At 44.4% G+C, this 14,531-nt stretch overlaps 1 protein-coding gene across 1 annotated transcript in view; it reads left to right on the top strand.

Moving 5' to 3' along the window:
- The window catches only part of C8B (complement C8 beta chain), a 40,657-nt gene that overhangs the window by 7,185 nt on the left and 18,941 nt on the right, over positions 1–14,531 (top strand). The window contains exons 3-6 of the mRNA XM_057715382.1: positions 2,178–2,319; positions 6,159–6,300; positions 8,695–8,827; positions 10,828–11,025. Of these exons, the coding sequence (XP_057571365.1) occupies positions 2,178–2,319; positions 6,159–6,300; positions 8,695–8,827; positions 10,828–11,025 (615 nt within the window). The remainder of the gene's footprint in view (positions 1–2,177; positions 2,320–6,158; positions 6,301–8,694; positions 8,828–10,827; positions 11,026–14,531) is intronic.

The following is a 14,531-nucleotide window of genomic DNA, read 5'->3' as shown; positions in this document are numbered from 1 at the left end:
GGGAGGATGATTGTTACACTTTCTGTTAGGCAGATAGATAAACAGAGACCCAGAGCAGGTAAGTGATTGCTCGGGTTCACCCAGTAGCAAATACAGACCTTGAACTCAGGCCACGGCTTCTTGTCTAGTGTTCTACCAGTCAAAATACACAGTCTCTGCAGTATTTATTCTTCTAGCTTCCTTGTCACAGGAGGGCTGACCCAGGAGTCAGCTCTAAGAAGAGCATGTGTGTCAGAGAATAGACAATGGTTCTCATTTCCCTGGCTCCTTGAGAAACTGAACCAGCCATGAGCTAGGACCCTAAAGAGGTTGTGGAAGTAGGCCCAGGACAATTACATGCTTAATTGGATTGATGTGGAGAGCCAAGCAGGCGCATTCAGGTCCCAAAGTAGGCTTTATTGCTGACGTGATCAACATTGATCCAATTATCTGGGTAATTGCTTCATCTGCACTGTAAACCAGGAAGACCCAGCATGAGCCGTCCGTCCATCCGCTAGCTCAGCCAGCCAGAGCTCTGCACTCAGACTTGGCTACACATGGTCCCTCGGTGGACATCATCGCTGTCTGCAGGGTCAGTGGCAGGGAGTGCATCAAAACCTTTCCATAGGAATTGGGAGATCTCATTCCTCCATCATCTCTGTGATCCTCAAACCCATTTCTGTCTCTAGTGCCTGGGGCTCGTCTTCCAGCATCTTCTTTGCAGACCTTATCCCTGTCCTGCCAGCCTCTGCCTTCCAGGAAGAAAGACTCTCTGGAAAATCAAAGGAGCATGGGTGGATGGTTGTCTATGTTTCTTTTCTAGAGCTCCAGATACCATGAATGTATAGCATTGGCCAAAAAGTTCGTTCAGGTTTTTCTGTAACATCTTATGGAAAAACCCAAACGAACTTTTTGGCCAACCCAACAATAACTGCGGCTGGTTAACTTGTGGTCTGCAAAGGGGCTGCTATCCTGGTTTGCCTCCTGTGGCGGCACCAAAATCTTGACTGTGACTAGCATTTGGAACCCACCCAAACCTGATCATTTCCTTCCTCTGCAGTGGTTTCTCATTGCCGCATAGTGAAGTACTAAACCCAACCTTACTGAGGTCCGGGAGGCGCTGCCTCACCTGCTTCTGGCTATGCCTCCCTCCATTTCTTACCACTCTCCCCCCCTCCCTCTAGATGTGGTGGATATCTTCCTGATTTCCCAGAACAAGTCGCATACTCTCTAGTCCCTCGGCTTTGGTATCTCTGTTCCCTCCCCCCGGGTCGCCCTTCTCTCCCCGCCTCATGCCAGCTCTCCGTGTTTGCCTGACGTGTCTCCTCGTCCTCTGGGGCTCAGCTTAGATGTCGCTTCCCCAGCTCCTGGGTCTGCACCAGGGTCCCGCTGTGCGTTTACAGAGCACTCTGTACCGCCCCTGCCGCGGCGCCCCCCGCACTGTGTTGTCACTGCCTGGTGTTCACCATCATCACCACAAGCGCCATCTGCAAGCTCCTTGAGGGCAGCCCGGAGGGCATGACGGTGACCAAACACAAACAGGTGCAAATAGCACCTACTTCTTTCAGCGCTGGGTGGCTCAATCAGTATTTTGGAATTCCAATCAATATTTCTGGAATAAACAAACAGGACGGTAGAGATAGAGAAATATTGACTGCTAAAACTTAATGATTAAAAAGAAACCTAAGCACAAGAAATTGAGTGCCTACTATGTACAACATAATGAGATTTCATATGATTGAAACTACATCACTATACATAGTGAATTAGCCCCATTTTATAGATTAGTAAATTGATATCACACTGCTTAAGTAACTTACCCAATATCATATAACTAGAAAATATCAGTCAGTGACTCCAAAGTGCATGTTTTTGCATTATAAGCTACTTAGTAAATGAGAATGCTTGAATCAACCCATTGGATTAATCAGGCTGAAAGACTGAACTGGCTACGTCAATTCTCTTACTACCTTTGACTCCAAAGCCCATGCTTTCCCCACATTCAGCAAATTTTTACTGATCACTGCAGATGCAGACTGAAGATAAGGTCCCTGCCCTCAGAGAGCTCCCAGTCTATTTGTCTATTCAAACAGAAATAGGCAAATAGCCAATGGCAATATAGATCCTTAAGTGTACCCCTCAGTTCTCCAGGTCCCCGAGGCTCTGCCCTTGGTTCACCTTGCTCCTCTCTGCTACAGTACAGACATGCCTACTTGCTCCGGCCCTCTCAGTTCCATGGGGAACCGTGCAGCTTCTCTGACAAGGAAGTTGAAGACTGTGTTTCCAACAGAGCATGCAGAGGTCAAGTGCGATGTGAAGGCTTTGTGTGCGCGCAGACAGGTATAAAGGGACACAGGAGTGGGAGGGGGAAGCTATCAAGTGAGCCGATGAACATGATGATGGGAGGACTGGCCATTGCCTCGTGCTCAAGATCGGGTCATGTGTCACGTCAGGAGGTCTCCTTGTCCTCCTTGACCTCTTTTTACACATATTGTTTCATAAAAACGACCCTACCGTGTAGGTGTTAATATTACTCCCGTTTTACTAATTGAGAAACTGAGACTTGGAGAAGTTATTCACCCAAGATCATATAGCAAGTAAGTGGAGCAGGTACAATTAGGAATTGGGAAATTCAAATTACATTCACTGACATCAAGGACACCAAAGTTATGTGTGCTAGAATCAGAAATCCCGAATCAGATCTTATTTTGACTTATTAGTAATTTAGAGAAGTCACTTCTTAACCTTTCTGAGTGTTAGTTCTCTTTTTTAAAATTTTATTGAAATATAGGTGATTTACAATGTTATGTTAGTTTCAGGTGTATAGCAAAGTGATTCAGTTTTATATATATATATATATATATATATAAAATCTTAAAATATATATATTCTTTTTAAGATTCTTTTCCATGATGGGTTATTACAAGATATTGAGTAGAATTCCCTGTGCTATACAGTAGGTCCTTGTTGGTTATCTGTTTTATATATAGTAGTGTGTATATGTTCATCCCAAGCTCCTAATTCCCCTCCCCCCCACCAAGACTATTTTAATAGTATCTGCTTTCTGAGAAGGTGGGCTCACACGGCTGCTATGGTCCTGTAGGACGAATGGATAGATGGTCCCCAGTGTCATGGAAAACATTTTCTCTTCTGCAGAACTTGGAAATCTAATGCAAGAAAATTGTCACCCTGTGGAAGAAATATTTAAGTCATAATACAATGTCGTTAACAGTAGTAGTCTTCAGATGCCAGAATGAGGGAGAGAAGAGGAAAGGAAGTTCAAATAAACGAGGTGCAATCGGGAGATAATCACCTGAGATTCTGTCCTTTGCCTGGTTACCTGATTCAATGCTGGGTTTAAATTTTGTTTAAAAGAATTGTTTGGTTTCTCCACTCATATGAGACAGGAAGGATAAAATGTTACCCCTTAGAAGGAATATGGAAGCATATCTCCTGTGACCGCCACCTCCACCTTTCCCATTTCCTGTGCCAAACAGTCAAACCCCATACACCTGTTGATTATATAAAGAAAACATTGGCCCCACTAATGGAAAACCAACTTGGAAAGTTATTATATGAAGCTGAGTTGTAAAGGGGAGAATAGTTTAGAGCAGTGGTTCTAAAACTTTAGCAGGTATAACCATGACCTGGAGAGATCGTTGAGCACAGATGCTGGGCTCTACCTCCAGAGACTGTTGATTCAGTAGGTCTGGGTGGGTCCCAGGAATTTGCACGTTTGGCAAGATTCCAGATGATGTTAATGCTTCAGTCAGTGGTAGGTAAACTTACACTTTAACTAGTAGATGTTTAGAGAGTCACCCCTACGATCAGGGGACTTTTCTGGAGTGCACACAGATTTGGCCATTTCCACCATCATTTTCCCTTGCCACCTTTCCATGATTACCTTTCAAATCTTTTAGGGGCAACCAGTGCTGATTAAGAGGATGAGGTATCCAATAAAAAGTTCAGTGCTGCTACTGAGGATGTAGATCAAAAGGAGGAAAAAGGTCACTAGGCCAGGTTGAGTCTGACCAGGTATTCAGTGTAAGAGAGTCGAAGCGAAGCTGATTTAATTACTACGAGTTTATAATGTTCAGTGTCATGTAGTGCAAGTCTCTCACTAACTCTTTTCTCCTCTGTTTTGTTATATTTGTTTAATTTTTTTAGATTTTGCATATAAGTGATAACATGCAATATCTGTCTTTCTCTGTCTGACTTATTTCACTAATCATAATACTCTCCAGATCTATCCATGGTATTGCAAATGGCAGTTTTTTATTCTTGTTTTTAATGGCTGAGTAGTATTCCACTATATATATATACATATATATATATATATATAGTATGTATGTGTATATATAGTTTTCTGCCATATATATACACACACACACCTCACATCTTCTTTATTCATTCATCTGTCGATGGACACTTGGGTTACTTCCATATCTTTGTTGTTGTAAATAATGCTGCTATGAACACTGGGATTCTTGTATCTTTTCAACTTAGTGTTTTCATTTTCTTTGGATAAATATTCAGGCATGGAATTTCTGGATCACATGGTAGTTCTATTTTTAGTTTTTTGGGGAATGTCCATACTGTTTTCCACAGTGGCTGCACCAATTTACATTCCCACCAGCGTTTTAGTTCTTTGAACAGAAAATCAGAAGTGATGTTAATACCTTACAGGTTTGCTATAAGCCTCAGGTGACACAATGGATATGAACGCTGTTTGCAGACTGTGAGTTCTGCTGGCTCTCTCAGAGGGCCACATTCAATGTAGCAAAGCCACCTGCAACAGTTAAATAGGGTGGGTAGCATCATTTCTCTCTGAAAGCTCTTTGGTGAGATAGTCCCTGCATTTCTGTATCACCAAGTTCAGCATAACCCTTAATGCATGAGAAAGTAAAACATTTTTGATTAAAGGAAGGAAGGAAAAAAAAAAAAGGACCAATGGATGGGCTGAGGGAGGGAAGGAAGAAAGGAGCCCACAAATGAATAATCATCAGCTACAGAACTAAGTAAACACTTGTCTGTTCAATTCATTCCTCCAGCTAATTCAGGCAAACCTATGCCTCTCTGTTTCTCCAAGGCTCCAGCAAAAAGAAGAGTATTTTGATCAAAATTATCTGGATGGGAGTTGCATCTCCCTGCGTTCCCTGTAACCATGTGGACTGTGCTTCGGGATGTTTCCAGAAAGAATTAGGGATTCTTAGAGCAATTTCTAGGGCTTATTGCAAATGCAAAACTCCATCCAATAAATCTGAAAGACTTTTACAGGGTATCCATGGACTCATTATGGCCAGTGTTCCATGATTCTGACCAAAGCCGTAATGGTTATTCAGGCTGGCTTTAGTTTAAATGCCTTGGAAGGAATATTTGAAAACCAGATTGTTGCTTTTATGCCTTTAATACCCCAAAACATTGGTTAAAAATGACCAGACATATCTGAGGAAAACAGATTACCTGTATTATGGGCTTTATTCTCCAAGAATATACAAATAAGAAAGCAAATCAAATCAATGGGGAAAAGAGTTTCAAGGAAGCAAAGGCATTGCAAATAATTTTAAACATACAGTCCAAATATTTTTATCATCTAAAAATAGTCCCAGTGGCTCTGGTCTTGAAGGCAGGGTGGTTTAGTGGGGGGAGTTGATGATGCGAAAGCTGTAAGTTCCAATCCTCCTGCCAGTACTTACCAGCAATGTGCATTTGGACCCTCGAAACACTAAAAATAGTAATAACAACATGTATTCAGCACTCACCATGAGTCAGTACTGTTTCATTTATTCATTTAAATCCCCAGCAACCCTAGGGGGTAGGTATGATGGCGTCTCATATTTTAAAGTTGAGTGAATTGAAGCAGGAAATCAGGTAACGTTGGGGAGACCCCATCACTAATACTATTGCAGGACCCATAGACTCCACCTCCTCTCACCCGCCCCAAGCAGAGGAGTCTAGCCTTCCTTTCTGTCTGGCCATCCAACCCCTGCCTAGCAGTGCTTTCAGAATTACAACACTGGCTGCTTTGGGGATAAACTGTGAATTCCATCACTCACCCCGCTACATGAAGACTAATACAAACAGACCGTTAAAGGTGCAGCAAAGTGGCCCACAGTGGGTCTCAAGCCATGTGATTCCCCCTCTTGCCAGCTGTGGGTAACCCCCTTTCTCCATCCCAGGGAGGTGTGTAAACCGCAGACTTCTTTGCAATGGGGACAACGACTGTGGAGACCAGTCAGATGAAGGAAACTGTAGAAGGATTAATAAAAAATGTCAGCAGGAAATGGACCAATACTGGGCCATTGGCAGTCTGGCCAGTGGGTAAGTTACCATCTCTCTGTCGTGGAGCTGGAAGGGCACATGGTTAGATGTGATTCTGGAGAAGAGACAGGGAGGGAGCTGTAAACAGAGTGGCTCCTTTTTTCCTTTCTGAAAAAGGCTGGTGTGTAAGCAGAGGCTTGTGGCTGCTGCCTGAGGACAGACCCAGCAGCTCCGGGAGCACGTCCCACAGGCAGATGGACAGATATGTCCGCAGGGAGGGAGCACTGAGGGCACAGCTGTATGTGGGGACCACGGGGCCCCACACGAGGGCTGGGGGCAGGGTGATTTGACACCTGCTCTGTGGCCATATTAGGTACTTTCTAAGCATTGCCTCTGAATCCTGTTGACAACTGTGAGGGAGGTTTATCTGTGTGTCTGTCCTGAGGCCCCAGCAGAGGGGCTGGCCCAGAGAAGAGGCTGCTAAGTAATCAGCCAGTGAAGGAGTGCCTTTCCAGCATGGCTCTGCGGCCACTCTGTGTGCAGCTTATCTGGAGGCCTCTGAGTTGGTTAAATCCTCTGGGGAGGTGAGGGTCAGAAGGGGCCAGACTGGCCTGGTGCTCACCCTCCTTTCCTGCAGCCTCTCAGCCTCCAGGGGAGGATGGAGGGCCTCCCCTCATATGCCTCACAAATCTGCACATGTGGCGCAGTGTGGGGAGCAGAGTGGCCCTGGATGAGGTCTCCTTCTTCCTAAACGAACCTCAGATCTCCATCCTGAAAGGCTGGCATTAGAGATACAGACTCCTCACATGGGGAAGACATCGTCTCAGGACCACCTTAGGAACTAGTGATGATAAGCTCCATCTCCTTGATAAGGAAGCTGAGGCCTAGAGAGTTAAGAGAGTTCCCAGAGGTCACCCAGCAAAGAGGGTGACAGAGTGGACGTTCAGGGCCAGCAGCAGAGCCCCTCTGAACCCTGCAGGAGGGGCAGAAGGATGGCTCACAGGCCACGGGACCCTGGCCGAGGCACATGTCTGTGCTGTGCCTGAGTTTTGTCAATTGTAGACGTAAGTTAGTGATACCCTTCTTGCCAGCTCTGTGAGGGATGACTAAGCGGGTGCCAGGGTGATGAACCCCCACATGAGATGCAGCTGGTATGGTGGAAGAAAGCAGACTCTGCTCTTGACTTAGACACTCAGACTTTAAGTCCTGGCCCCGCCAGCTGCTGGGCAGGTTGGTTGCCCTCTCTGTGCCTCACTTTTCTCATCTTTTAAATGGGTATAATAATAATACCTATGGATTCAAAGAGCCAATATGTGTAATTGATTATTACAATATTAAAGAAAATAAATGAGTATACATTATTATGCTACATGAAACTCTGTCATAGGAAAGAGAGCCCAAGACAGTTCTGGTAGAGCAGAACAGGCCAGAGAGGCAGAAGCTCCTTTTAATAAAAAAACAGAGCAGTCAGTAGCAGTCAAAGCAGGTCAGGAATGGAAGATTGCCTTAGGAGGCGGTAAGAAATAATGTCAAATTAGAGACAGGACTTTCATCCTTCCTAAACAGACATAATGACATCTACCACCCAGGGCTTCAGGGACACTATGTAAGGTGATGCCCTGAGCCATCCGTGACTGTCTGTTTTCAGTTAGACCCTCAGTAAATGGGAATTTAGTATCTTGTGATGGGGGTCATAGAGAAATTAAGAAGAAAACCTCCATCTCCACGGAGCACAGAATCTAGAGGAAAAAACAAACACATAAATAAATAACACATAAATAAATAATAACAAGCCTTTATCACAGACCAAGCAGTATTCTAAGCACTTAACAAATATGGACACATGTAATCCTCACAGCCACTCCAAGAGATAAGATTTTCCTTGTGCCCATTTTACAGATGAGGAGACCGAGGTACAGAGAAATTAACTGCTGTGCCCAAGGTTATAACTCGTAAATGGCAGAGCAGGCATTTGACCCCAGGCATCTGGCTGCAGAGTCCATGTTCTTGCCTACCATGCTAGACCATTCTTGGAAGGCAACTGCAGTAGTGCAGACAATAAATAAATGACTGGGGCAAGCACGGGGTCTAATGAGGACCTCTGCTGCAGCTTGGTACATGTGTCAGCAAGGGCTTCCCGCAACAGGCAACGATGGGACTCAGTCGTAAAAGAGAAGTAAGAGGTAAAACCATGAATGCCTGGAAAGGCATTTAGGCATAGGGAACAGCCCTTACACAGAAGAGAAGGTAAAGCTGTTTGGAGGAAGAACACCTCCAAGTAGTGTAGTGGGGGACTGGCATTGTGGTTGTAGCCAGGGATGAAGCTGGAAAGCTGCTTTCAACCAGATATTGAGGGCCTTGAGTGCTGTGCCGGGGAATCTGGGTGTCCTTTAGTAGGTCTACCAGTCGGGATTACACCCTCACCACTTCCGCTCCTCCACCCCTTCCCTGCAGGATAAATTTGTTCACAAACACCTTGGAGGGCCCAGTTCTTGATCACAGGTATTACGCCGGTTCGTGCTCCCCCCATTACATACTCAACACGAGGTTTCGGAAGCCGTACAATGTGGAAAACTTCACCCCACAGGTATGTGCTAGCAAAGAAGCCACCGCGGGGCCGTGGCGGGGGCATCGGCAGGGGAGTCGGTAGCGTGGATCCAGGCCTGGCCTGCAGCCTGCCTGCCAGGCAAGCTCAGATGCACCGCTTTTTCTCTCTGAGCTTCAACTCTTCATATGTAAAATGGGTGGTTCCTTCCTCTGGACACAGTGGTGAGGCTGACGTGCTGTGTATAGTAAGGCACTAAAGAGATGTGGTAGCAGTAGTTACACTAACAGTGATAACAAAAGCTACTGTGAAGAGACAAGCAGAGCTTAGAATTTGGAGTCTCATAGATGCCTTTGCAACTTCCATCCGTATCATCTTAAGTGCTCTGAGCCTCCATTTTTCTATCTTTAAGTTGGGAGTTATAAAGCTTCTACCTGCACGGAGAGAATTAGTGAGGTGACGTGTAAATGCTTAGCACACACAATACCTGGTTTAATTGGTGAGTCTCAGGAAGTGTTGACTCTTTTTTTTTTTTTTTTTTGTATGAAAAAAGGCTATTTTTGCTTTTTTATTTATAGCCATAGACAAAGAACACTGGTAGCCTCAGTTTCACATTTACATCAAAAGCAAATACAGACACTGTAGGTCTGTATTACTTTATTTTGCCTTTGGACAATTTCACAGACTTTCATATATAAACATTGGTATGACAGCTGGGACACCCTATCCAGACTTGCAGGGTTTATATAGACATTACAGACAGAGAATTGTATCAATGATGGAAAAGTGAATGGTCAGTGGGGTACAGAGTGATACAAGTGACGTAACCTTGTGACTGGAATCACTCATCAATGGTTTGAATAAATGTAGTCAGTTTAGTGGCAAAGAGATAGATGTCTCAGGTGCCTGGTGATGATAGAATCGTCATGACAGACATGCAAGAATCCTAGCATCCAGAGACAGCCAGATTACAGGAAGTGTTAACTCTTGTCATTATCAAGTCCTTGCCTATTAGAACCAGGTGGTGTTCTACGCATTTTTTTTAATTATGAAATGCTCTACCAAGATAAGCCTGTGTTATTGACACACAGACTAAAAGCAATCTCACAGGGAGCAGGGTTTAGAATAGACTATGTTACTGTGTTAAACAACAGAGACTGAGAAGGAGACCTGGGTGCCAGGCCTGGTTCTGTCACAGGTCCCAGTTCTGCTTTAGGCTAAGTTCCTGCTCTGCTCTGGGCCTCAGTTGTCTTATCTATAAAACGAGGGGCTGAACTGGACGGCATGGATGGTAGTTTTTACATCTAAAATTGTGAGGTCCTGAAGGTTAGGTTGCTACCCCTTCTTTCTCTTCCTTCCTGCCCCCCTCCCCCCCATACATAGTTCTTGGCTGAAAACGACAAAATGAGCCTTGGGACAAACACACCCTCCCCCGTGGCGGCCAGCGCCATCCCTGTAGCCTCGGCTTTCAAGGGAGGGTCTCAGAGCAGCCGTTTATCCTTCTGGTAAAAACAGCTCCTCACCCAGGCAGGATATATATCTTAGAGTCTCCTCTCTCCACAGCTGTTTTTTGAGCTCTGTGCCAGGCACTGTACAGTGTTTTACCCACATGAACCCAACCCTCAGAGTAAGCCTGATGGGAGGAGCCGTTATTGTCTCCATTTTACATATGAAGAAACTGAGGCACAGAGAGGTTAAGTCCAATATCAAGGGTTACCCACCGAGACGATGGTGCACCCCACCTCGGGTGCCTTACTCCAGGCCACACTCGGAATCACATCTGTTTTTCTTCCTCGGAAGCTGAGGTGTCATGGATGGGGACTTCAGGCATCCAGAAGCCGGTGGGGTGAGGGTGGAGATAATTTGGGGCTGGTCACTCGGGGGCCACCGAGGCAGCGCCCTTGGCAGTTCCCTGTGCACAGCACCATGAGCGCTGATTTTCGAGCAAACAGCTCCTCTAAGCTCTCAAAGGCACTTTGCTGCTGTTGAATTGAACTGATGTGAGTCAAATGACATGAACATTTTCTTTTTCCTTCCTTCAGACCCAAGGCAAATATGAATTTGTGCTGACAGAATATGAATCGTACTCAGATTTTGAACATAATGTCACAAGGACATCAGTCAGCAAGTCTAGTTTCAGCTTTGGTTTTAAAATACCTGGGATATTTGAATTTGGCATTAGCAGCGCAAGTGATAACGGCAAACGTTTTATTAGCAGGACCAAACGATTCTCTCATACGGTAAGTACCCTTTGGTTGCTCTTCCATTTGTATGTAATCATCTGAATTTTCATGCCTACAGATGTGCCTGTATTCTGTATTGCTGCTAGTCATGGCAACCAATTATATTTGTTACCCTGAAATCTTTTCACAAAAAATACCTTGGTCTTACATGAACTTACTTTTCTGAAAGGCCGAGCAGTGGTGGCCTTCTATAATTATTTACTCTCATTCTTTTTTCAGTGGGATTGTTGTTTTTTTTTTAACATTTTAATTTTAGAGGAGTATTGTTGATTTACAATGTTATTTTTTTCAGGTTTAATATTTTTATTGAAGTATAGTTGATTTATAAAGTTGTGTTAATTGCTGCTGTGCAGCAAAGTGCTTCAGTTATACGCATATATACATTCTTTTTTTATATTCTTTTCCATTATGGTTTATCATAGGACATGGAATATAGTTCTCTGTGTACTCTCATCTTCTAATAAACTTTCCCTTGGTTTTCGTTACGCTGAACAGCATAGCTTTGCGAGACTAAATCATCTCTGGAGACTTTTTAACTCCCAGCCATTTGACATTTGTTCCAAACAATCAGCTGAAATTCCTCTCCAGAATGTCACCCACGACCTCGTCTCCGACTTCTTGGGGGTGTTTCTCCTGCTTGTTTTCTGCTCCTTATCAGTTCATTTCCTTCCTGGGTTCTCGTGGCCCATGTGGGCTCTGTTTACTTTGCTGTCATCTTCCCTTGTTACTCGGCAGCCACCCCAGGTGACCTCTTCTAGTCACCCCCCTCCTCTACCAGGGCAAGCGTGAGCCTTCGCCACCGCTTCTATCCTTTCTGTGAAGCTCAGGCCTGTACCACCCACCCTCCTGGGTATCATTTTTTTAATAAATTTATTTATGTATTTATTTATTCATTTATTTATTTATTGGCTGTGTTGCGTCTTCATTGCTGCGTGTGGACTTTCTCTAGTTGTGGCTAGCGGGGACTACTCTTCATTGTGGTGCACAGGCTTTTCATTGTGGTGGCTTCTCTTGTTGCGGAGCATGGGCTCTAGGCGCATGGGCTTCAGTAGTTCTGGCGCATGGGCTCAGTAGTTGTGGCACACGGGCTTCATTGCTCTGAGGCATGTGGGATCTTCCCGGAGCAGGGACCAAACCCATGTCCCCTGCATTGGCATGCGAATTCTTAACCACTGTGCCACCAGGGAAGCCCCCTCTCCTGGGTATCATTACTTGGATGCCTTGTGGACACTTCAAAGCAAGTTCTTCCTCCCAAGCTCTCTGTGTTAAATAGCCTTCTTTTCCTTCCACCTTTCCAGGCTAAGAATATCAGAATCATATTTGGCTCTCTTTTCTATTCATTCCCACATTTTTTGGCCACCAAATCCTTTAGTTTCACTCTCCAATATTTCTTCATTTTTTTTTGAAGTTGATTTACAATGTTGTGTTAATTTCTGCTATACAGAAAAGTGGTTTAGGTATATTTATATACATTCTTTTTTGTATTCTTTTCCATTCTGGTTTATCACAGGATATTGAGTGTAGTTCCCTATGCTATACAGTAGGACCTTGTTGTTTATCCATTCTATGCATAATAGTTTGCATCTGCTAACCCCAAACTCCCACTCCATCCTCCCCTACTCAGCCCCGGCAACCACAAGTCTATTCTCTACGTCTGTGAGTCTGTTTCTGTTTCGTAGATAAGTTCATTTGTGTCATATTTTAAATTCCACATATAAGTGATATCATACGGTATTTGTCTTTCTCTGTCTGACTTTATTTAGTATGGTAACCTCTAGGTTTGTCCATGTTGCTACAAATGGCATTATTTTGTTCTTTTTTATGGCTGAGTAGTATTCCATTGTGTGTGTGTGTGTGTGTGTGTGTGTGTGTGTGTGTGTGTATGCCACATCTTCTCTATCCATTCTTATATCAGTGGACATTTAGGTTGTTTCCATGCCTTGGCTATCCAGTATTTCTTATTTGAACTCTGATTACATCTTCAGTAGCCCAGGCCCTTTCACCTCTGGCTTCCACCCTCCTAATGGGTCTCCTGTCCTCCAACTTGCCTCTTCAAATTTATGTTTTTATGATACTAATCTAATCATATTAGCTTCTCCCTATTGCCCATAAGGTGAAGGTCAAAGCCCGTGACTTAGGGGAAGAGGAACAATTGGAGTGGGAAATAAGGTGACAGGCACACTCGAAGAACCTTGGATTCCAGAGTGAATGAGGTGTGTGTATTCTCTGGTTCACTGAGAGTTTGCAACATGGGCATGATATGGTGGAAAACTAATCTGAGAGGAACATGGAGGAAATTAAAGCTAAAAGTCTACAGCGATTTATGTGAGAAAAGGGGAGTGGTGAAGGGCTCAGAAAGTTCTCTGCTGCCAAGATATCAACCAGCAGAAAATGAGTCGTAAACATGAATTAGACTGTAACTGTCTCTGCTCATTTTCCTTCATCTTCTCAGATGTGAGCAACTCGGGGATAGAGGCTGTTTCTTTCATCTTTAGATTCAGGATGGCACTTGGTAGGTGCTCAAGACTAAAATATAGTGATGAAGGACAGGACTGATTAAAATCCACTTGCCTTGTTAGCAGAGAAAAACAGGGGTAGCATCCTTTCCTCATTCTCTGTCTCCCTCCCTCCCTCCCACTTCCCTGATTGAAACAGCCAGTTACAGCACGATGTTTATATCATACTAGGCACTAAACTAGAGACTTGGGACCTAGAGAAATATAACATGATTCTTGCCTTCAAGTTCACCGTCTAGTAGGAGAGGTAAACATGTATGCAGATAACAGTCTTAATTTTGATATCAGTTGTAATACAGCATGGTCTACACTATAAAGGAAATATAAGCAACACAGATGCAATCCTGGGATATGGAGTGTGTTCAAGGGAAATTCAGGGATGGGATCACATAGGCAGCAATGGCTAAGCAGGAATTTAAAATATAAGTAGGTGTGTGTCAGGCAGAAAAGGGAGGGAAGAGCATCTCTAGGAAAAGGAACAACATGTGCAAAATTATGAAAGAGAAGGACAGATGTGCAGAAGAGCCAGATGTCAGATGGATGCTGAGGTACAGTGCGGGTGGTGGAGACCAGTACAGTATGCAGGTGGGGGGGACTTCAAGGCCATAGAAGTTGAAGCCAGGAGGCTATTGGGGGACAGATTGTGACGTTCTTACATTCAGAGAAAGGGAGCTGATTTTATTCTGGGGGCGATAGAGAGCCAATGCCGGGTTTTGTTTTGAGCTCAGAGGGGCATTGTAATAACAGACTTTCAGGATGTCAACTCTGATTGGAGCCTTGAGGGCAGCTAGAGGGAGAAGGGAGATCAGTGGGGAAGTTTTTATCATAATCCAAGCAGAAGAGGAAGCCTAAAATATTTAGAAAAGTCATGAACAGAGCACCTAGCAACTGCTTAGGTTGGAAGGATGGGAAGAAGGGAGTCGTGAGTCACTGGGGCAGGACTAGGATGAGGGAGAGCAAGACAGGGAGCAGGGGTGGCATGACTTA

This window comes from Hippopotamus amphibius, chromosome 1 (genome assembly GCF_030028045.1).
Source record: "Hippopotamus amphibius kiboko isolate mHipAmp2 chromosome 1, mHipAmp2.hap2, whole genome shotgun sequence".
NCBI classification, from domain to species: domain Eukaryota; kingdom Metazoa; phylum Chordata; class Mammalia; order Artiodactyla; family Hippopotamidae; genus Hippopotamus; species Hippopotamus amphibius.
This window is presented reverse-complemented; position numbering and strand designations above follow the sequence as displayed.